The 24,147-nt window shown below is 41.1% G+C and overlaps 1 protein-coding gene across 13 annotated transcripts in view; it reads left to right on the top strand.

Moving 5' to 3' along the window:
- Positions 1–21,769, top strand: part of adgrl2b.1 (adhesion G protein-coupled receptor L2b, tandem duplicate 1) — a 95,464-nt gene extending 73,695 nt beyond the window's left edge. For 4 of the 13 annotated variants that reach the window (XM_074651484.1, XM_074651479.1, XM_074651480.1 and 1 more), the window contains 12 exons: positions 1,015–1,137; positions 2,347–2,552; positions 3,028–3,201; positions 4,491–4,700; positions 6,505–6,725; positions 7,501–7,567; positions 10,955–11,046; positions 12,447–12,615; positions 13,601–13,729; positions 14,884–14,980; positions 16,042–16,167; positions 19,726–21,769. In XM_074651484.1, the coding sequence (XP_074507585.1) occupies positions 1,015–1,137; positions 2,347–2,552; positions 3,028–3,201; positions 4,491–4,700; positions 6,505–6,725; positions 7,501–7,567; positions 10,955–11,046; positions 12,447–12,615; positions 13,601–13,729; positions 14,884–14,980; positions 16,042–16,167; positions 19,726–20,597 (2,486 nt within the window). In that variant the 3' untranslated portion in view covers positions 20,598–21,769. Of the gene's footprint in view, positions 1–1,014; positions 1,138–2,346; positions 2,553–3,027; positions 3,202–4,490; positions 4,701–6,504; positions 6,726–7,500; positions 7,568–10,954; positions 11,047–12,446; positions 12,616–13,600; positions 13,730–14,883; positions 14,981–16,041; positions 16,168–19,111; positions 19,166–19,725 lie in introns of all 13 variants that reach the window. The other 9 variants (XM_074651481.1, XM_074651482.1, XM_074651491.1 and 6 more) reach the window with 7 other exon arrangements.
- Positions 21,770–24,147: the final 2,378 nt, after the last annotated feature.

The raw sequence follows: 24,147 nt of genomic DNA, 5'->3' as shown, positions 1-24,147 counted from the left end.
GTGGTAGTTAGCTAAGCTGATAAGGACTAGTTGCTCTGTCTCTACCAAAAGCACTGATTAATACATTGTGTAATATGCTGTATATTGGCCACTTAATCACTGCATTCAGGCAGTTTTTATGAGCTCTCGCTTATCTGCGCATTAGAGATAATATTCCAGCGGAGAAACATAAAAACAGCCATATGAGAAAACTCACAACCTCGGAGGAACAGCTTACCTGACCTCCCTTGAAGAGTTGGAAAAAATGTGAAAATGATTGTTGCTCCTAATTAGCAGTTTGTCGAAGGCAAAACGGCACCTCCAGGCGAGCAACAAGGCAAGACGAGGGAAAAGGGAGGGAGAGCAAAGAGAGCGCTAGAAACTAGAAAGAGGGGGAGTGCAACAAGAGAACAATTCCTCATCTCCGACTGTCAGAAGGCATCTATCTGAGGAAGTGAGGCCGTTTCTGATGGGAGGCGGTGTGCTGATACGTGTGTCCTCCTGACCCTTCAGTAATTTCACACATCAAAGGGAGCACCACCCGGCAGCTGGCATACCGGAGAGAGGGGCTGCTGGAATTTGGAGGATTTTCAGAGATTTGCTCGTCGAGCCCAGAGTTATCTGAACCCACAGGGGATAGAAAAAGTAAAAGTAAAAGCTCAATGATATTTTTGATCCTATGAATATTTGACATTCATGCTGCAGTAGGCTGCATGCTCGCATTCGCTCATCCTCTATCACCGCCCTTGTTGTTATTTTCTCTTTTGCTCTTGCCTCGGAGGCTTTCACAATGCCAACCAACAGCTTAGTGACATGTTTTTTTTAAGTAAATGACACTCTATGGGGTCTTACCAATAAGATTAGATTCTGTTACTGGTACAATGAACCTCGAGTCTTTACACATGCTATGCTGGGCCTTAGCGGCAGAGCTCTATTAAACACCATGTACTGCTTTTGCGATATTGCTTTTTGAGTAATACATCTCTCTCTTTTTGTATCTCTCTCTCATTCCCCTCACCTCCTGCCATCTCTCAGTGTTGGATGTGTACGTGTTAAGCACCGACGGTCAGGTTCAAGACTTCAGGTTCCCGCAGACAAGCAAAGGTGGAGCGTCTCTTCAGCTTTCCTCCAACACGGTCAAAGTCAACAGCAAAAATGGTGAGAGAAATACAGGTGCTGCAGAAACATTTAATCATGGTTCATTTTTAGCTTTTCTTTTCCTTGTCGGGTTGTTTCAGCAATTGACAATTTTTAGCTGTCGTTCGTGAAATGAAGATGTGGGCAGTCACATCAGATATTTTTAAAGGAGAAGTTTGGGAAACATGCCTATTCGCTTTCTTACAGAGAGTTAGATGAGAAGATAGATACAACTCGCATATCTGTATGTTAACTATAGAACTAAACGTGGGAGCTTAGCTTATCTTTTTATTGGTTGTCAACAAGCATCCTCCACTTAAAAAATTCAGGATTAAAAACAGGGACAATCCTGGTCTTGACAGAATAAGGAGAAATAACAGAGCAACTTGTATGTCATTTTATGGACATAGGGGGCAGCAATGAGCCCATTAGAGGAACGGTGTGTAACATTTCAGGGGATCTATTAGCAGAAATGGAATATGATATTCATACTATGTTCTCATTAGTGTATAATCACCTGAAACTAAGAACTCTTGTGTTTTTGTTAGCTTAGAATGAGCCCTTCATATCTACATAGGGAGCGGGGTCCTCTTCAAGGAGTTCGCCATGTTGCTACGCCATGTTTCTACAGTAGCCAAGAACGGACAAACCAAACACCGGCTCTAGAAAGAGCCTTTCTCGTTTTTACGTTACCTGAAGGCCACTGTAGTTCTCCGACACACTCGTGAAACTGCGTTAACGTGATTCGCGTGTAAAACCGGAGTACCGCCAGCCGTCGTCTGACTTCTGTTGCTGTTAAAGTAGTGTTATTATGGTAAGGATGTCCTCTGAGCGAGGCAAACGGTCTTACCACGGTTTTGCACTCGGCGGCTTACATTACCACAGTCTTGGAAAGGAAGGAGTGAGCGGAGGGGTACTCAGTAGTTGGTTGCAATCAGCATCTACACCACTAGATGCCGCCAAATCCTACACACTGTACCTTTAAGGAATAGTTTGACAACTCAGAAAATGTGCTTATTCCAAAGTTTAAAAATTATAGGTGATGGTATCGACCTTTGCATCTAACTCAAGAAAGTGAATGAGTGTTGTTCCCAAAATGTGGAACCATTCCTTTAAGGTTTGGTGCAGTCATACAATGAATGAATACATCTCTTTTCACTCAATAAATTTGTAATTTGCTTGTTTATGCTCCCTCTGCATGTCTGATGATTGTATTATTGCCGGTTGCAGGTGTGGCCAAGCTGGTATTTGTGCTCTACAAACACCTGGGTCAGTTCCTTAGCACAGAGAACGCCACACTGAGGGGAATGGGGGACCTGAACAGACGCAACTTATCCCTCACCGTCAACTCCCACATCCTGTCGGCTTCCATCACCAAGGAGTCCAGCCGTGTGTTTGTGGCCGACCCCGTGATCTTCACACTGGAGCACCTGGATGTAAGCCTTCTCCTGAGACTCACCAAGACCACACTGTAGAGCAGGGCTGCTAAAACAATGAAACAGCTGCACAGGCTTTTGTATTGGAGGGAAATTGCAGCGCTTTGATGGATCATTGTTGTAGAAAAACTGTTGTAGTAAAGAGAAAGCATCTATATTATGCCAGTGTGTCATGAGACTAGTAGAGTTAGAGAAGCAAGTCAAGCTTCCGCATCTCAACACATTAAGATTCTGTTTTATTTCTTTATTTGGATCTCCTTCATCCCCTTTCTTCCAGCAATTTATTGTTTTTTAAATAAATGTAATTGCTAATTGGTAAAATACACATAAGCACAGTCCACACATCAGGTACATTGACATCCTGTCTCTTACATCTGGAGATATGAAATATACAAGGTTTGTTTGTGTACAATCATGCATATTGCAGCACATATTCATATATGTTTAATCATCTTTCTCTCTCTGTGTTTTGTAGAAAGAGCACTACTACAATCCCAACTGTTCCTTCTGGAATTACTCAGAGCGGAGCATGATGGGATACTGGTCCACTCAGGGCTGTAAGCTGTTGGAAACCAACAAGAGCCACACCACTTGCTCCTGCAGTCACTTGACCAACTTCGCCATCCTCATGGCTCACCGGGGAAATGTGGTGAGTGGCCTACTCCTTGTGGTTTGCACGCGCTATTTTTCTGTCTCGGTTAGTTGTTCTTCCGTCTCGCTGACAGATTTATGCACACACGGCAAGAACAAGAATGGCATTTCAGTGGAGATAATTAGATTATTGCTGGAGGAGAAGGTAAGGGTGGGGGAGGAGGGGAGGAGGTGGAGAAAAAGGAAGCGGGCTGTCACTTTAAAAGAGCGAGACTGTGGATCAGGATAGGAAGTGCCGTACCATTATCAGAGGTAATTATATTTTACCTATGGTCCGTGTCTAATATTCCTCCATGCGTATGTCCCTGAGAATCATGGGAAACAGTACAACCTCAGCTTTAACTTATGTTTCCACCCCTCTTGGAAGTGGTGCAGGATCCATTTGGTCGCGAAATGCAATTACAATCCAATTACATGATAAATAGCATGTGTAGCGAGGACCTATAGCCGGTAATAAATGTGGAGGATAAGTTTGTGGTTCGTTTAATAATACGTCCCATTTCATGAACTCTGTCCCTGTCATCTGTCTTAACCTCAACCTTAACCACAGCTCGAAACCAGAGCCCCGAGGCCGGGCTTAGCCTCACACCAATTCCCTGCACATCACCTCAACTGCAACTCCTGCCCGCAATAAAGTTACAAATATCACAGGAGGAATTGCCTCACTTTCGGGCCACCATGTCCTTGAGTGATATTTTGTACGGTCAAGTCTGCTATTTTCACATTCGCCTGGCTTCGCATCTTGAAACACGCTCAGTTTTTGATTTGCTGAAACACGGCGTGATTTGACCTCAAAAAAGGAGAACCCACATGTGGACTTGACATCACGCGGTTGCGGTTCTTTGTGGCAGGTTTTTAAACTGATGATCGCTTTCTGCAACCTGGGCCCCATACTGTGATCTAAGCATGTTCGGTTTGAGCGCCAAATGTTATCGGGTACAGTCAGGTTAAAGGATAGGTCGTCTGAAGCTAATATGAGGCGTCAACAGTTTGAGTTTGTCAAGTCAAGTGGATATCTTCTAAAGTTATTGTTCATTTTATTACTATCCTTCCACTGCAGCTCAACAGGGAAAACACTGTGGACACACGGAGAGTGATTTTGTGCTAAAAAGACTGTCACTTTGGAAGATATCTATTTGATTTGATCTATCTCATATAAACTGTGGATTTCCATTGAAAAAGCATTAGGAGGGGACTTTTTTAATGGTCAGTAAAAAACAGGAGGAATGATCACAGCACTGTTTCACGTGACAATTGTTTTAAGACAATGCATCTGTTTCTCTGTAGGGGGACGGGAGTGTCCATGAGCTTCTTCTCACCGTCATCACACGCATGGGTATCGCCGTGTCTCTCGTCTGCCTCGCCATCAGCCTCTTCACCTTCTGCTTCTTCAGAGGTCTGCAAAGCGACCGGAACACCATCCACAAAAACCTCTGCCTCAACCTCTTCATCGGCGAGCTCGTCTACCTCGTGGGCATCAACATGACAGAACCAAAGGTACATTGGAAATTACACTGCAGATGGTTTTAACGTTGCTGATGAATGGGCTCATCTGCTGTGATTGACCTTTAAATACTTGCATTTTTATTTAAGGCTGTGAAGTAAGTAAAAAAAAAAATAAAAAATCCACATTAGAATAAAATACCACCTATATATTCTGTATCTGCTCGTTCCAGCACTTGAAGAGCTATGAAGCTGGCTCTCAGTGAAATATTCAAACTCAGGGTGATGTTTTTTTGGGTTGTTTTTTTCTATGGCTGCAGCATTTTATCAGATGGAAATATTCTATGCATGCCTGATTTCATACATCATTTCTATCTTTGGAAACTTCAGTAAAACTGAAACTAAAACTCTATGGCTTTGAACAAAGCTTGGTTGCACTACGTGCATTTTAACGATGGACCCACCAGTGGATTTTTAGGAAATTGTACACTTTATACTCTTCTACCTACCGAGAATAAGAAAAGACTTATAGATGTATTTGTATGTATAATATTGTATGGTGTTTGTTGGCTAGTGATATTAGCTTAGCTCATTATTTTATTAGACAGTTATGAATCAGTGCCATTTAGGGTTGTAAGACACACATTCTCAAATTATCAAGTATTTATTAGGGGGTGTAAGAATATATCGATTTTTAATAAATATTTTACATGAAAAGATTAACTCAGTCAATACTTTATTGCATTTGCAAAGAGATGTTCCCTCTCAGTGTATGTACCCTCTCAAAGTAGTGCTATGATGTTGGTTGTTACAGGGAAAGATAAATACAGATCCCACTGATGTGATTGCATAAAAAAAATAGTTTTTTTTACTCAGATTTTATGCTTATGGTGGTGTGTTCTTTATACTAAGACAGTTTTCCTAAAATTAGATTTTAAAAATTGCAATATATCATCTTGCTTACAGTATTGCAATATATTGCAATATATTGAATGGTAACCTCTGTATCATGATACTTATCGCCAGATTCCTGCCAATACACAGCCCTAGTACTTGTACTTTGAGGCATTTTTAACATATGCATTTCAGAAATACTGTAATCTTATTCCTGAGTTGTTGGGGAATTTAGAGATGTAATAAATACGTTTTTTAGAAATTGCCATTTTATCACTTTATAAAGGTGTTTGCATTTTTAACACATCCAGCAGATACGGAGCAACATTAGCATTCATTTGGAGCAGTGTTTCTGTCCACTTGATAAATGTAAGGCTGTTATTCACTCTCTTTTTAGCTCTGATTTTGTCTCTAAGAACTCCTGAGGGAAATATTTGGCTCTTCGGCAGCTAAATGCTCCATTATGTTCACCGGCAAGTAACTAAGTTTGTCTGTGTTCTGGGCAGGTAGTGCACAGTAGGTTTATCAAAGGAACAGCTGCCTGCTGCGGCAGCAAAATATTGAGCTGAAAAACGCTTAAAGAGCTCAAGCAACCTCTTTTATATTACATGAAGTCATTCGATCCAATCAAAAATATTGATTGGAGCCGCTTTAAGCAGAACCATTACTTGATCCCATAGACATTGTAATCTAACTAAACTGGGCTTATGTCAACAGTCACTAGGGCTGTCCTCGACCAAAGAAATTCTTAGTCAACTAACACTCACACAATTTTGACGACTAATCGATTAATAAACAAAACAACCAATTAATGGACTAAGAGGTGGCAGACGTATCAGTCACTGAACTTTTAAACTGTGAAGAAAAGCATAAAACAATCATAAGTAACTAGGATTCAACAAAACTGTCCTTCTGAACAGCCCCTTACTCTTGTGTGTAATGTCTGCATGTGTCTTCCTGTCAGCTGGTGTGCTCCATCATCGCCGGCGTTCTCCACTTCTGCTTCCTGGCTGCGTTCGCCTGGATGTGTCTGGAGGGCGTGCAGCTGTACCTCATGCTGGTTGAGGTGTTTGAGAGCGAATTCTCACGCAGGAAGTACTACTATGTCTCTGGGTATCTCATCCCTGCTGTGGTGGTGGGCATCTCAGCAGCCATCGACTACAGAAGCTACGGCACACAGCGGGCGTAAGTGTGACATCTTTTTAGAGATTTCTTCTTTTGTGGTATAGAAATAAGGAGCATTAGTCATCCCTTCTTCCCCATCAGCATGCGTGTATGTGCTAATGATAGTAACACCACAAAGAGTAGTCCACCTCTGCTCCCTGGTAAATTTACACCCTGTCACAGCTGGGACAGGGTGTAAATTTCAAGAGGCTGTGAGCAAAGCTGCAGCATTAATGAACGTGCTGGCTAGCTGCACTGGCCTGCTGGGTTTTTATTCTTTGCATGTGGATAATTGCCGCCCTTGTCAGTTAAAAGTTTATGCACTTCTCCGCTGGTCTTCATCCAAGCAGCAAGCTTTATGATTTGTACGACTGCAATCCTCGAATTTATGGAATTTAAGTAAATGCTTTTTTTCAAACTCCCATTTTATTGCTGTAGTCTTCACTTCATTTCTGTTTCCTGGTGATAAACACAGACCGAGGTGCAATTCATTCTCAAACTGTCTACAATACATTGTTTACTGTTCAGAGACTTAGGTGTACACAGTCAGACCCACATTTGTAGACCGTGAAGTCATGAGTCCAGTAACCGCTGCTTTTTAGACTGCAGCTTCTCATGGCACGGGGCCAGCGCTCCGTCAAGGTCGGGTTTTCTTCTCTGTGGTCAGAGGAGTCTCTAGTCTGTTGCTGTGTCGTATCACCAAGCCAGCTCTGCTGAGCCCTGATCGATGAGACACAACTTTGTTTTGGCAATGAGATGATTTAATGAACTGAATATCACCTTTTGGCCCCTGCAGATGCTGGCTGAGGGTTGATAACCATTTCATCTGGAGCTTCATCGGACCTGTAACCTTCATCATTTTGGTAAGTTGTAATGTTCCGCACACGTGTGTGACTTTTTTTTTTTTTTCTTTCAAAGAAAATCTTTGAAAACAGTTTATAGATTTTCTCTCTCTCTGTACTGGCAGCCTCTTAGCTCTGCTTTCCCAGATCAATTTGCATGAAAGGAAAGTGGTCCCATTATAGCTGACACGAGGACATCAGTGTCCACTCAGCTATGAAATCCTCTGAAATCAGAATTGGAGCGCAGCAACAACTCAAAGCTGTTTGGTCCTTGCTGTACATCTAGAGAATACTCCCCTCCTGCAATCAAGAGGAGAAATCGTCTCAGGCATGAAGGTCATTTGCTCAGTGGGAAAACAAGGGTGATGGTGGTGGTTGGTGGGGGGGGGGGGTGAACATGGAAGTAATGAGTGGGTGGGCCAGACAACCATTATCACAGCTCATAGCCCTGCTGAGGATCATGACACGTCCCCAGCCAATCCCAGCACGCGGACATCTCCATCTTCACCTTTTAATATTTGATGTGGTGCACTGGGTGTTCTCAATGCACACGCACACAACACTCGCATGCATGCAGGAATGTATGCACACAGCCCTGAACAAACACACACTGCGTATCCATATTGACGTATATGGCTAACACACATGTAAATCTGTCCATAGGCTGTAAATACATGCAAAAACTGGGAGAAGTGCTGCGTCGGCAGCGCTATGTTTTTTTTTGCTCTGTATTTGGCAGAGAAGTGAGAGACCTGAATATTGTAGAGGACGGCCCCTTGGAGACCGGGCATGGGGGGGGGGGTCCATATGTAGTTTGCTTCAGCTTTCTGCAGAGTGCCTCCCTGCCTGTCCGTCCGTCTGTCTGTCTCATCGGATCTGTGTCATCACTTGCGGCTGTGTTAAATGCATCTCCAGCCACTCGACTCATGCGGACGTAAATCGGCCCCAGTGGCTGGGAGACAAAACTCGGCATTACTCTAAGCTGTGATCTAAAAGCCTCTTTCTGTCTTCTTAGCCACTCCTTTTTCTTCCATCTTTTCCCCTGCTGTTGTTGGTTTCCATCTGCTTTCCATTCACACTCTTTGTTTCCATTTAAAGCCTTGTTGTGTTTCAGACAGCATCCATATGGGGTAGTAATGAGGAACCGTTTTGCTTATTTGTGAATGAAGAATTGAAGATGAAGTATTTGATAAACTGAGGCTACATGGAGCTCATTACACTTTGTTGTCTTGCCAACTCATACTGTTTAGTCGTTTATTTTCCTTCATGTGCGGTCGATTGGCTTTCAAAATGCACACTCAAAGCAGATAGAAGTTTTTAATAACGTAAAAATCCATACATATATTTGTTATTCATTGAATATTTACAGAAATGAATTTCAAAGGTTTAGAATGGTATCGTGCCAAATTGAAGCACACCTCCTCCCTTTCCCTCGGTGGCGACGGGCCCTCCAGTGCTTAGAGAGTCATCCTGAAAGCATGGAAACCTCCCTGGATGTATGGCTTGAATCACTTAAATGTTTTTCCTGGCTTCAGAAAGAATTCTTTCTAAAATATGGCACTGAGCTCCGTTCTTTCCTCTCTGTATTCTTCTGGAGCTTTTGTCCACGGCACATCAGGTCTGTTTGGACTCCATCAGATATACATCCGTGTATTCGATGAGGATTTGCACTTTGGGATTGACTATAACGTCAAACAAGACAAGAAGATTTCAACACAGCTTATGTTGAAGGCCAGAGCTGTGTGAAGTAGACCCAAGAAGTTTAGCTCTCACTGTTGTTTTTCTCTTTATGATCTGCACCGAGGCATTACATTTTTAAATTCCTCACAGTAAGGTATGCTGGTGTTGACGCTCACTATAGAGACAAAATTGCAGTTTTATTATTTAATTTATCCTTTATTTAACCAGGAGAGTCCCACTGAGATTAAGACTCTCTTCTCCAAGGGACCTGGCCAAGACAGGCAGCGGCATAAATAAAACACATATTAACAGACAGAAAACACAAATGGAGACAAAAAATTTAAGAAGAAATTTAAAAGAGTCAGTTTCGTAACCAGGTAAATTTAAAAACATTGACATCTTAAGGAATCTGCCTCTTCAAATTTTTATGCAGCATACTCCACTCCAAAAAAAAAAAAAAGACGGCCACAAGTCGCTTTTTTACATAAAAAAAACCCACATTATTACTTAACTTATTTAGAAAATAAAAACCCAGTTTTAGCCTCAACTTTTTCGCCAGGTGCTAAACACATGTTGAATAAAAGTGAGGCAGTCATCAATCAAAATACCCAGATATTTACAACAATTGACAACCTCTACTTCCCTCAAGAGTGCCTATTCCTAGAGGTGGTAAACAACATACGTTTGGTCTTATCTGCAAGAACAAGTTTCAGTTGAAGTGAAGTATTTTGATCAACATTAAAAGCATGTTGCAAATATTTATTGGCCTGCACAAGAGTTGATGGACAGCAGAATAAATCAACATACAAATTTAAATTAGCATTTGACCCAGTTTAACCAATACTTTAAGTCAATGTGAAACATAACTATAGGTGGTAGCAATCAATGGTGGAATGTAACCAAGTACATTTACAAAAGTGCATTCATACCACTTTAAACTTCTACGTCCATACATTTCAGTTACATTTTTTTTACTTCAATACGGTTATTTGACAGATCACAAATGAAGAACACACGAAGAATTTGTAGAATATGATCCTTTGTTATTGATTGAGCTACCCAACATGATATACTAGTAGAGCCAAAACAATTAGGTGATTGACAGAAAATCAATTGACAACTATTTTGATAATAGTTTGTAAATTTTTCATGCAAAAAATACTGACATTTCATGGTTCATGATCTGACTTATTTGCTGCATTTCCTTTCAATTATTTTAATAATGAATTTAAAATATATACATATGAGGTTTGAACTATTTGTTGGACGAAAGAAGCATTAATTAATTGTGATTCTCAATATTAAACAAATCAGATTAATCGAGAAAATTATCCATAATGAAAGTAATCATCGGTTGCTGCCTTAAATAACAACTCCACCTCAACTATCTACGACAGTAAAATATTTGTACTCATTTATAATCTAATGATATAATATGTAATAGTATGACAGTCACACAAGACGCTTTTATACATTCATTATTTCTGTTTTATTTATTTTAATACTTTAAGTACATTTTCCTAATTATGCTTGAATACTTTTACTACTAAAGTCGCATTTTAAATGCAGGACTTTTACATGTAATGGAGTATTTATTCAGTGTGATATTAGTACTTTTACATAAGTACCTTTACTTACTGAGTACTTCCTCCTCCCATTGTCAGCAACAGGAACTGGATGCCTTTCTAAGTGCAGTCTGTTAACCCTGATACGCGTCTGTTTTGACAGGTCAATGTCATCTTCCTGGTGGTGACGATGTTCAAGATGGTGAAGCACTCCACCTCCATGAAACCCGACTCGTCCAGACTGGGGGGTATCAGGTGAGGGGTGTCACTCTGGGAGATTAGGTGGCCACACTGAGGTTTGCTTGCTCTGAGACCGTGTGTGTGTGTGTGTGTGCGTGCGTGTGTGCGTGTGTGCGTGTGTGCGTGTGTGCGTGTGTGTGTGTGTGTGTGTGTGTGTGTGTGTGTGTGTTGAGTGGGAGGTAATATGCACCATTACTGCTTTTGCCTCCCTCCTGGAATTTCGAAAGCCGCATCTGACCAACACATTTATTTGATTTCCTCTTCTCTTAAACCCGACTGGACCAATATTTTTTCCCTTTCAGATTTTATTTTCGCTCCGTATAGACGGAGCCGATTTAGTTCATTTTATGATTTCACTATTTGCACTACGCAGGGTTATATTGCCTTTTTTATTTCTTCATAACTGCATTTCTGACCTTTTGGTATCTTTTCGCTCCCATGCTGGCATAGTTTACAGGCCTCCTTGGAAGACGGATTCAACCCTCATCCCTTATAGATTTAAAGATGGTGAAAACGGAAAGAAAAGCCCCCTCCCCCATCTTTCCGCTTCAAGTGGGCTGCATTTGCTCGATAAAAAGACAGGTCCCTGTCCAATTCTGTGCCTGGATTCTTGTTCAACAATGTGTTTGAGGGCAGGCCAACATATGTTATGTGGGCGCTTGATTTTTTAGGCAGCTGATTTTGGTCCAAAAAAAGGCATTGAATTGGCTTTCAGTTTTGTTTTTAGAGGACAGAAAGCCCGCATTTGTGGATGCTAGATTTCACACATCATCTCAAAAAGTCAAGACTCATTAACTGTCATTAATTAGGGTCCACCTCAAATCCGCTATGTAATTAGTTTCTGTGTCAAATGTGGTAAGCGAAATAATTGGTTGCACTTTGATTATTCAGACCAAACAAATACATTCTTGTTTAAAAAGCACCAAAAACTGGACAGCAAGCCTAATCAGCAATCAGTGTAATTTTTCTGTGGATCCTCTCGGTGACATGTTGTTGTCCCATTTCTTCCCTCCTCACCGTACCTCTCTCGGCGTGGCTCGCTGCTCTCTTGAGTATCGATAACGAATAGCCGTCGTCATTGAAACTGACTGAAAAGTTATCATATTTCCTCTAGGCTTTCCTGGAAGCCGCCAAGGAGAAACCTGCTGTGTCTGCATACTCTTTAGCCAACAACTCCAAGGAAGACCAAGGAAATATCTTTTGACTCAGTGTCAAATACCGAATGCACATTCATTCCAAAACTTTGTATCAGCATTTATACACCATGCCGCCGCTAGTGCAAAAGCAAAATAGCTTCTGCTTTTTTTTTTTAACAAGCTGCTGTCCATGAGGAGCAGAGAAACGTCAAAACAAGAAAAATCTATTGCAACTTTGCGGTTTCACTTGTTAATATCTCTCTGCCTTCTCTTCCGCAGGTCGTGGGTGTTGGGAGCATTTGTGTTGCTTTGTCTGTTGGGGCTCACGTGGTCCTTTGGCTTGTTCTTCCTCAATGAATCGTCCATTGTGATGGCTTACCTCTTCACCATCTTCAACACTCTGCAAGGGATGTTCATCTTCATCTTCCACTGCCTCCTCCAGAAAAAGGTACGATTTCATCCTCTGTCGCTCTTCTGAAATTAAGATAAGATAATCCTTTATTAGTCCCAAAGCGGGGAAATTAGCATTTAAATTTGATTTAAATTATTAGTTGTTAGTTAATGACTAGTCGAGCAACAGATTTTAAATTAAGAATTTATCAACAATAAGTTGTTTATGAAGCAAAAATGCAAAAAATAAATATATATATATCTTTTTCCGGCTTCTTAAATGTGTTAATCTGTTAAGTCTGCAAATTTAATATTCTTTGGATTTTAGACTAAAAATCAAATTGAAGGTATGACCTGAGAAATTTCATTGTCATTTTTCACTATTTTCTCAAATTTTATTGACTAAATAGATAATGAATTAATGAAAAAATTATGATTAATCCATCGTATAATGGAGCAGATTAATCCATTACTCAATCGAAAGAAAATTATTCAGCAACTATTTTTCATAATCAATCATTTAAGCCACTTTTTAAGCAAAAATGCTTCTCATGTGAGGATTTTTTGCATTTCTGTGTCTTATAGTAAATTCAATTAAAGCTTCAGTAGGCAACAATTTTTTGGCATCATTGGGCAAAAATTAAATTGAGAAAATAGTCTGTAGATTAATTGGTAATGAAAATTATCATTAGTTGCAGCCTTACTGTCATAAAATTCAAACATGGTACTGCCTATTTCTTTCCTAATCCATCTAATCCTTGCACTGCAGGTGTGGATCTGCACATATTTATATTGTGACATTTTTTAAGTTCACATGTGGCATTTCCTGATATTTTATACATTCTCACTTTGCAGCACTTACATCACAGTGCATTGTCAACATGTTATCCCAGTGTTTGTTATCCCTGCTGTCCATACAGATATGGCATTTAAACTGCTGTCAGCTGGATGGCATTTGATAAAGATTTAGGATTTGCATCTCTCGTGGGGGTTGTGTCGCTGTCTGTGTGCTCAGTCTGCCGTGATCTTTTGTCCCTCTGCAGGTCCGCAAAGAGTACAGCAAATGTTTCCGTCAGTCCCAGTGCTGCGGCGCGCTGCCGTCTGAGGGCCCCCACAGTGCCGCCAAGACAGCCACGTCTCGATCCACCGCCCGCTACTCATCTGCAACACAGGTACGTGTACACCTATCAGATATATTTAGGTTTAGGATTTAGAAAAAAACGTGTGAAAGCGTTTGTATTTATATTAACTACAGTTATATGAGTGGAATCAGTTGGAAACACAAAAGTTAAGTATAAAAACTAAGTATTTTTTCTTCTTTTTTTTTAAGTGCGGTAATATTCTTTAGTTTTTAATTGTCAACAAATCCCATGAAAAGGCCAAAACCAACAATAACATGATCCTACTAACTAGTATTTGTCTGGGTAAGCTACACCTGATATACTGCAGCTTCTTCCTCTCACATAAATACACCATTTACTCCTGCTTTATTAATGTTTGTTACAAACTACAGTGCCCAGATGTTTCAGGAAATAAAGAAAAAAATGAAAGTCTATATTTGCGACCCGTTTTTAAAGATTTGTTTAAGGAATAAACGGCCTTGTTGCTGAGAGCCACACAGAGGCTGGGGAAGTTGGACAGTATTGAGAAATGGACTAACACATTGTTGGTTTTGGTCTTTGCACAGGATTTGTTGACAATAAGAAATGTAAAATTGTAAAGCGAAAGAAATTCAAAGACATTCTTGATTCTTTCACACAAATACACAGTTTAAACATTTCAATAGAAATTTCAGTACAGTATTTTATGTCTCAGGCTTCACTGTGTAACGTTAAGCTTTGCTATCAAGCTGTTAGACAGCATTGATGTATTTGAACCTTTCTTTTATACCTGTTACCTTGACCCTATTTGAAAAGAAAGAAACAGAGAAAATTAAAAAAAAGATGAGATAAATGCTGTTGGATAGGTCACACAGGTCTCTAATCTCTTCTATTGTGACTTTGTGAGATCTATCCTAAGGACTTTGTTGGCGGCTTCTGCTCATACTATCTTGAGAAAAGAGAGCTGATCTGTGCCGATCTCTCAAATTACAAGCTGTAAGAATCTTGGAGTATCCATTTTTTCGTATCGGTTGGATCAATAGCACATGCGGGGCTTTGTTTCACAGTAGCATGTCCGTGTCATCAAGCAGGGGGTTAGTTGAATCTTGTATACAAGTGTAGCGTCACAAAACCCACGTAGCCGCTCAACCCTCAGCGCCAGAAGCCTCGAATAACAGCGGCACCATGTCGAGTTCTGATCAATGGCTGCTTTTCTTTCTACCCAGAGCCGCATACGACGGATGTGGAACGACACTGTGAGGAAGCAGTCGGAGTCCTCCTTCATCTCAGGAGACATAAACAGCACCTCCACACTCAACCAGGGTAAGCAAGCGTTTCTTCCACCGCCACCAGACGAGACACATGCGCCATTCTCTTTGTGATGAGTTCACAGTAAACACTTCAATGGATGCAGCTTATATTGCTCTGTGGCAAGCTTGGAAAAGAGGAAGATTTAATGTTGCATTTCTCTTAGTGTTAAGCAATAAAACAAAAATAAAAAACAGCGTTTAAATGCTGCCTGTGTACCAAAGTTCACAGCATTTTTCCTGCACTTTCCTGATCGGTGGGATCACGTTAAAGGCGACGAACAGAGACTGAAGAGGTGTGATATTTAGTTTGGCATAAAACTGTTACTGATGAGGACTTGAGTTCAAATCCCAGCAACTCTGACAGTGCAGCAGCCTCCTTAACTCATCCTCACCTGTGAGTGATTGTCAGGATGAAGGTAGGGGTGCAACAGATTAGCAAAGTCAGGCTGAGGTCAGTGCAGGTTTTGGGAGTGTTCGCGGCGTCTCATGCTGCAGACATTTGGCTGTAGTTATGAATTTGTTTCATTTTTTTTCTTTTAAACGCACATGCCAGCGCAAAAGTTTCTCAGCGATCCGATCCAAATGACTGAGGATAGTTATTACATTCTTGAGGATTTACACAAGCATGCTCAGGATGATAGGGATGCTGTATTATTCATGGCAGGCCACTTAGACTATGTTGTGTCTAGTGTCTCGACTGGATGCGTTTGTTTGGATGGATTTGTTTCACATAAACACTGGAGTTGATTGTGTTGCTGCGCGTTGGTCAACACTCGTCGTGATAATAATGTTTGTCAGTTACATCAGCTTAGTTTAGATAATGTCTCGCTCTGACCAACGTTTCTATGGCTGCTTTGTGTCCATAATAGAAGGCAGACGGCCCGTAGGTCATAAATCTTTTGCGGTGTCAGATTTTGGACAGCGAATGTCAGTGTTTGTTTATGTTGACAGCTACCCAGCGCACCACCGCAGACCATGAAGTACAGTACCTCGAGCACTTTTTCCTCAAATGTTTTTCCCTTCTCTCTCTCTCTCTCTCTCTCGCTCTCTCTCTCTCTCTTCCTGTTATTTCAGGGATGACTGGCAACTACCTCCTAACTAACCCTCTCCTCCGAACCCACGACACTAACCCTTATAACAACCTCCTGGCAGAAACGGTGGTGTGCAACACCCCCTCTCCACCGGCCTTTCACTCCCCAGGTGCACATCCAACCTCCGCTTTTATTCTTACATTGATTTGTATGTGTGTGTGTGTGTGTGTGTGTGTGTGTGTGTGTGTGCGTGTGCGTGTGTGTGTGTGTGTGTGTTTTAAGGCAAAAGTTTGCCAGTTTGGAAAATACACTTATTTGTTTTCTGGGAGAGAGTAAGATGAGACGGTCGATCAATACAACACTGACTCATGTCAGTCTGTTAAATACAAGGCTTCAGCCAGCAGACAGTAAGCTTAGCTTAGCATAAAGACTGGAAACAGGGGCAAACAGTTAGCCTGGCTTTGTCCAAAGGTAACAAAATCTGCCTACTAGCATCTCTAAAGCTCAATAACTAACAAGTTATATCTCATTTGTTTAATGCATACAAAAACGAGAATGCAACGTTTTACGAAGGGGGGGTGGGGGCGGACTATTTCTTGGCTCTGAGCAGTTGCTAGGCAACCAATGGAGACTCAAAGATGTTACTGGTCACGGTCGAGAAATAGTCCAGAACATAATCCCCTGTAAAAAAGCAAATTATCGTTTTTAAAGAAACAAGATTTAACGGGTTTATTACTGGCCAGGCTAGCTGTTCCCACCTGTTTCCAGTCTTTGTGCTAAGCTAAGCTAACCAGCAGCTGGCTTTCGTGACAGTATTAATCTAATTTTACACGCTCCTTTAAGTGTGTTAGATTTATTAAAGACCTCGAGGTTGTGGCTCTGACACAGCATGCATTAAAAACATTGAGAATAATTACTCCAGATTCACCGTTTCCTCTTCTTCATTCACACCTTCTCTGTATTTCCAGTCGTCGTTATCTAACGAGTTTCTCTCCTTCACAGAAGGAGATAAACTCACATCAATGCTATCTTATCTCTTCTACTGCGCAGTCAAATGGGAATTCCTCTCTGTTGAATTATGAGCTTCACACGTTGGTCTGGATTGTTTATCCTTTTACCCCCTTTAATCCATAGCTGATATCTTTACATCATGTTTAGATTGTATTCAGTTTACTTCCAATTAGATCGATTTAAATCATGTCAGTGTTTATGGTGACCTAGTTCCTCGCTGGCAGAGCAAAAGAAACCCAATCAAAGAAGAAGGGAAAAAAACAGAAGCTCATGACGCAATGCGGGCAGAGTCATAGCCCTCAGATATTCCCAGGCATTTGATGATAAAAGAGAATATACAAGAACGGCAGTATGGCAAAAGTGTGTAAGGAGAGGATATGCGGGAATGTATAGCTTTAGCCCGCTGCAGTCATCACCGTCTTTTTTTGTGCTGCGAGCTCGCTTACAGCACAATGAGAGCACTTCACACTTACAGATAATGAAGCAGGGTTGGAACTAAACAATGTCTGCAAAGAAAATCAAAGACAATTTTTATTTTTTTCCGTCTGTGAGTTCAGCAGCAGGCGAGGAGCTCAGATGCAGAAGTCAGTGTATGTGTTCAGACAGCTTGTGCTTTATTGCCCTAAAATGTTTACCTGCTTAATCATTGTAGTAATTACATGTTAACATTGGGAGCGCCAGAGACAGATAAAAATATTTAATTAGCACGTAATCCTGAATGTCAGTATAAATTAACACCTCCTTTACCTGTAGAAACACTTCTCCTCCTCGTGAGGCGAACCGCTGCACTGCAGCTGCGTTCATACTCAGGAGCAACAGTGACAAACAGGAAAAAAAAAGATTTAACATATGGAAAACTAGTTTGAGGATGGCAGGCAACAGCATGACACACAAATGTCAAAACCTGGTGTGAAGATCACCAACCAAGTATGAAATACGCGCCGAGAGACTGTCAAGTTTAACATAAGCTTTTTCAAAAATGTCGCCTGCTATAGTCATTACATTTAGCTCCTGGAGAAGGATGAGAGTGTCTTCTATTATAAGTGTATTAATACTAAGTAATGCTCTGCAGATGTTCATCCGATGCAGTAAAATCGGTAAGGAGAACATCTTGGATGAATCTCTGCTGGAACGGTTCCCAGAGTGCAGCTGTCGCCGTGTCCAGTTGAATTCTGTTCACATCATTTCCTCCCTTTCCCGGTAGACACTACCTGTCTACAATAAAACCACTGCCTGTGCATGAACAAATGCAAATTTGGAAGTAGGGTCTATTCAGAGAGGTGTCTAATAATCTTCCACCCCCCCCTTTTTTTTTTTGTCCTTTTGCTCTTTGCGCTCTATTCACTCTTTTTAGAAACGTCTTTGATGTTGTTTTTAGAGCTTTTCTTCTTCAGGTTGCTATCATGCTTTTTCCTGACACGTTCATTTGAAACCGAAGACTACAGATTCCCCGTGTTTTTTTGCTCTCCCTCTGACAACCTCCCCTCACCCTGTAAAATGTCAGCCTTTCACTTACAGGCTCACAGTGTACCCAGTAAATAAAATGCTCATATCAAATCAAACTACCTCCCTTCGCTGTCATCCTGCTACTTGAGCTTAGTCATCGGGCTGCACAAAATTAGAGTACTCCACTCTCTCTGTGTGCGTGTGTGTGTGTGTGTGTGTGTGTGTGTGTGTGTGTTGGTCACATAAAATTTATGTACTCTTCAAAAAGGGAAAAACAGTGTGGCATTCAGAGAGAAATATTAGGAAATGTTCCTCCTTCTATTGTAGGTTTTTTTAAAAAAGACTGTGTGCTTGCTGCTGAAACCCTTTCACCTGCTGAGTCCAGGATTCAGTTGTCCTTGATTTGTCCTTTAGCTCTCTCAAACTGTTAAAACACATAATTTCGCTGTCGTTCTCCTCTATCTACCTACAACAATTTGAGCAAAAGCATCACATGGGCTTAAAAATTAAAGTTAATGCCAAGGACACAAAGAGTTGGATGGACTGAATCCAGGCTGGATGTTACGAGCTTTTTCCACTTTGGTCTTATTTCAGTGATTTTGTTGTTTCTGCTGCAATTGAAAAAAAGCATCTGTTTTACTTTTTTTGCACATCAGCTGTTCTTAGGCCAGATAGCCTGAGCAGACACACTTGATGTGAGTGTTGGCAAAGTGAGTCATTGCACCGTGCCTGTCTGTCGTGGTGTGTGGGGGCTGTTGCTGTGCTTGTGGGGCTCCGGTGCAGAGAGGTGGCTGGCCATCTGTGTTCGACATTACTCTTTTGTCTTGCCTTCTTTTTAACAGGTGGAATGTTTTATTCATTGTTATTGTCACAACACCTCCTCATCAACTTTTCTTTTTTCTTGCTTTTTGTATGCTGTTGTGTTGTTACCTGGTCATCAGCTACTTCATAGCGTGTTGCTGTACTCTATTTTTTAAGTCATCTTCTGTTCTCATTTCTTCAATATTGTTCAGGATAATCTCTTAGATTGGCTTTAATGATATTCAGCCATAATGAGGATGGACATGGTGGGGAGCTGATTGGGTTCTCCTTTGAATTTTAAAACTTTCTGTATTTGCATAAAATTAAAATTAACCCAGAGATCAAAGAGCACAAGAGTGAAGTGTCCTGAGCAGTATCTAGTTGTATGTGGATGGTGTAGTGGACACTGTTATGTTCTACACAAAAGGCCAAAAATCATCTCACGTGCTCTGTTTGCCTTTCGTTGCAGGACAGCACTCTCTGAGCAACAGCAGGGACATCAGTGCCATGGACACCCTCCCCCTCAATGGCAATTTCAACAACAGCTACTCCCTGCGAGACGACGACTATGAGACCGTTGGCGTTCGAGCCCCAGGTGACCTGGGGGGCCTCCACCTGGATGATGCTGCCTTTGAGAAGATGATCATATCTGAGATTGTCCACAACAACCTAAGGCCTCGCGGGGCCCCCAAAGGTCGCGACGTCCCGAGGGAGCAGGACAGAGCCTTGCCTCCGCAGACCAGAGTGACAGTGGACCGAGGTGGGGGTGGGGGTGGGAGCGGCAGCGAGGATGACGCCATCGTGGCGGATCACGCCGAGGCCTCATCCCCCCAGAGAGGAAGTGGAAGAGGAGGCCACGCCACCCTGGAGCTGCTCCTGCACCCACACCACAAGGAGGCGCTGGAGGCCCCCCTCCTGCCCCAGAGGACTCACTCCCTGCTCTACAGCGCCCAGAAGGCCCCCAGGCGCCTGGAGGGGCAGGGCGGCCACGGCTCTGAGACTGTAACCGCAGTGGAGGACACGGGCTCCCATTCACCCAACAATAATAATAGAGACTCCCTTTACACCAGCATGCCGAACTTGAGAGACTCACCCTCGCCCTCAGCTTCAACGTACCCCCCGGAGGAGGAGGAGGAGCTCTCCTCCTCGCCACGAAGCGAGAGCGAGGACGCGTATCATAAAAGCATGCCCGAGCTCGGCGACGCGCCACAGCCCCTGTCCTACTACCACATAAACCGAGGCACCAGCGACGGATGCATCATCCCACCCAACAATGAAGACTGCGCACAGGAAGGAGAGGCGCCCACCGACGGACAAATGCAGCTCATTACCAGCCTCTGAGTCGGCCCTCTTTGTTTGCACAGGTTTTAACAGATGGCTGCTTTCGGTTGATGTCAAGAGAGCCGGCAAGTCTGGCTCTGCACTCCACATGCCCTTCCTGTTAGGAGAGGAAGTGAAATGTTGTTGGGTGGGAAAAGGAATGAAGAAATGACTTTTGCACACAGATTAACACACAAAACACGTCCATCTGAGGCTAGACAAATGTGGACTGCGAAAGCTCTGCTGTTGGACTAAAGAGGTGCAGAGAATAACACACACAGGCCGCCGCGTCAGAGATAAGTCTGGCATTTCTGTTGTACTGTACTGTCGAAGAATAAGGGATAAAAAAATACTCCAAGCAAAGAACTATGAAACTCCTGACATACTCTTGGGGGACTTTGCAGAGCCAGGGTCTTTTTAGTCATGAAGTACAGAACTAGAACTAGTGTGGCTCCACTACACAGTCGGGACTGTAAAGTTAAGAAACCACTAATTCAGACTCAGGCCTTATATTTTCTCTATTGCACATTTAACTGTTGTCAAAGTAACAGCTAAAGAAAATATATTTTGCTGTACCACTAGTGTAAAAAGTCAAAAAAAGAAAAAGAAAGAAAAAAAAAAAGCAAAACGGCAACCATTCAGTAGTTATGCCCTTTCAATGTTAATACGATTCTTCAGACAAGGTTAATACAAATGGTGGAAATGTGCTTTTTCCTCTCACACTTGACTCGTTGTATTATGTTTGAATATGAAAAAAAAAAAAAAGTTTCGAGGGATATCAGTCCATATGAAATCATGCTCACGTCTCTGCTTGTGAAGTGCTTTTGCTTTCATGAATGATGAGTTTTTGCCAGTAGTATATTTGTTGACACCGGGCCATGCACAGATTTGGAGTGAATTGGAAACTTGTGTAATTTATTTTACTTGAAAGAAATTGTCAGGTTTAAAGACTTATGTTCACGTCAATGCAATATTGCAGTTTTTGCGGACATATTTCATCCTTTGACACTAATTAATTTATTAACTGAACTATTCAGAAAAAAAAGGAAAAAAGAACATGGTTGGAAAAGTGTGAAAAGTTGTTGCAGCACTGATTAGGTTCATTTTTATTTCTTTTGTAAGAGCCCATCATCAGCTGATATTTAATTCAACTCCTGTTTGATATCAAATAAATGTGAAATTTTTTTCTTGTTCTCCGATGTCTGGCTGCTTATTCATGTTTTACATGCATTTTAAATACTATAATCTATATTTCAGAGTACCTGTCTCATGCACTACTGTCAGGATACAGAGACTGTTTTATAAAAATAACTTTTTTTAATCATATTTGCTCCATTTTCTACCCACTGCTGCTTTAATGGTTTTCTTGTGGACTATTTTCATCTACGGACTAATACACATTAAGGGTGCGCTAGCGAGGATTTACAGCAGCTGGACGAAATAAAATAAAATCTAAATAAACTACAGTACCCATGTTAATTGCAATGAAGGAACTCAGTGCAACAGTAGCCGAGTTGCCATTGAATTGTCAAGCGTTTTTTTAATAGAAATGCGAGCCAATAAATTGGTCAGAAGGTGGCTCTATAAGCTGTGCATGGTTATAATCTGCCAGTAAATAAGAGAAGAAGAAGAAGAGGATACCAACTGGAAACAAAACGGAGAGAGGTCTTCAGGAATTTGTTTTAATTGAGCAAGTTTTGAATTGTTCTTTCATGTCAACTAGTATTGGCCATGTTTCATGGTGTCCGGAGACGAAGACAATTATTCGCATATTATGGAAATATCCCAAAAGAAGCAGCTGATCATGTAAGTTAAATGCCTCCAAATTGTTGCCAAAATAAAATGCCCCTTTATCATTGCTTAAGCCAAGGCTTTCACATGTCAAATAGCTGTGTCAGTATGACAGAAGACGCTTGTGTTTCTCATTGAGAAAGACATAATAATAAAGTTAAATATATATATTATTAAAGTTAGATATTCTCTACAGCTGACGAATGAACTCATGACATGCTAACACAGGTTTTAACAGACTGTTTCCAGGTTTCTCACTGTCACAGTTCACCTTTATGTGCATTATGCAACAGTAATGTAAAACAGGAAAATGAAGGCAAGGCAAGTTTATTTATACAGCATAATCAGTAACAAGGCAATTCAAAGTGCTTAACATACATTTTTTTATGTAAATTGTTTTTATTATTTAATCACAACTAATTGCATGATTCTCCATGATTAATCACGATTAATCACAAATTAATCTCACATTTTTTCATCTGTTCAAAATGTACCTTAAAGGGAGATTTGTCAAGTATTTAATACTCTTATTAACATGGCAGTGGGCAAATATGCTTGCTTTATGCAAATGTATGTATATATTTATTATTGAAATTCAATTAACAACACAAAACAATGACAAATATTGTCCAGAAACCCTCATAGGTACTGCACTTAGCATAAAATAATATGCTCAAATCATAACATGGCAAACTGCAGCCCCACAGGCAACGACAGCTGTCAGTGTGTCAGTGTGCTGACTTGACTATGACTTGCCCCCAAACTGCATGCGATTATCATAAAGTGGGCATGTCTGTAAAGGGGAGACTCGTGGATACCCATAGAACCCATTTTCATTCACATATCTTGAGGTCAGAGGTCAAGGGACCCCTTTGAAAATGGCCATGACAGTTTTTCCTCTGCAAAATTTAGGGTAAATTCACAGTGTTATTTGCGTTCTTCCCGACAAGCTGGGATGACATGGTTGGTACCAGTGGATTCCAATAGATAGGTTTTCTAGTTTCATATGATACTAGCATCTTTACTCTAGCTATAAAACTGAGCCCACTACAACCTCCTAAAGTTATGTTAATGCATTAAAGAAATTAGTGGCTTTAAAACTAATTTGCGTTAACGCGTTATTATCGCGTTCATTTTGACAGCCCTAATTAAAACACATTATAAAAGATAGAATTAGTGACATAAACAATCCACTAAACAGTAAAATGTTCGGAGGATAGTTTAGGTCACTAATTTTCTCTTCTATCTTTTATAATGAATTAAAAAAAGTCTAAATACAATAAAGTCATATAAATAAGGAACACAGTTTTGCCCCATGTGGTGTGAATGTGTTTTGAGAAATGAAAGCTTCAGGAGTTGCACCTGTAAACCAAATTTGACAGCATGTGATAAATTACAGAAAAAATTCAACAGGTCACTAATTGAATTTAAAGATTCATCTGTTATCAATTATGAGAATACTACCTTAATTAAACATTTATGTTTGACAAGCTGACATTTGGCTGAAATATGTTGCGTGCAAGGATTTGTCAACAATAACTAAGATATACTAATATCCAACAGCCTCATCCTTTAACTGCCACCATAAGAATACACTATGACAGTAATTATGCAAGTTTAACAAGATGTGCCATAATCGTTTGTGATCGGTGTCTAAATCATTCCATGTGCTGAACTGTAAGCACATCATCCGAAGAGGAGACAGAGTGGATGAGACTCGCATCATAGATTTAGCAGATTTAGAGCTCGATATGTCTTTCAGCCGTGACTTTTCCAGGAG

This window comes from Sebastes fasciatus, chromosome 11 (genome assembly GCF_043250625.1).
Source record: "Sebastes fasciatus isolate fSebFas1 chromosome 11, fSebFas1.pri, whole genome shotgun sequence".
Classification (NCBI taxonomy): Eukaryota; Metazoa; Chordata; class Actinopteri; order Perciformes; family Sebastidae; genus Sebastes; species Sebastes fasciatus.
Note: the sequence above shows the minus strand (reverse complement) of the source record. Positions and strands in the feature narration are given on the sequence as shown.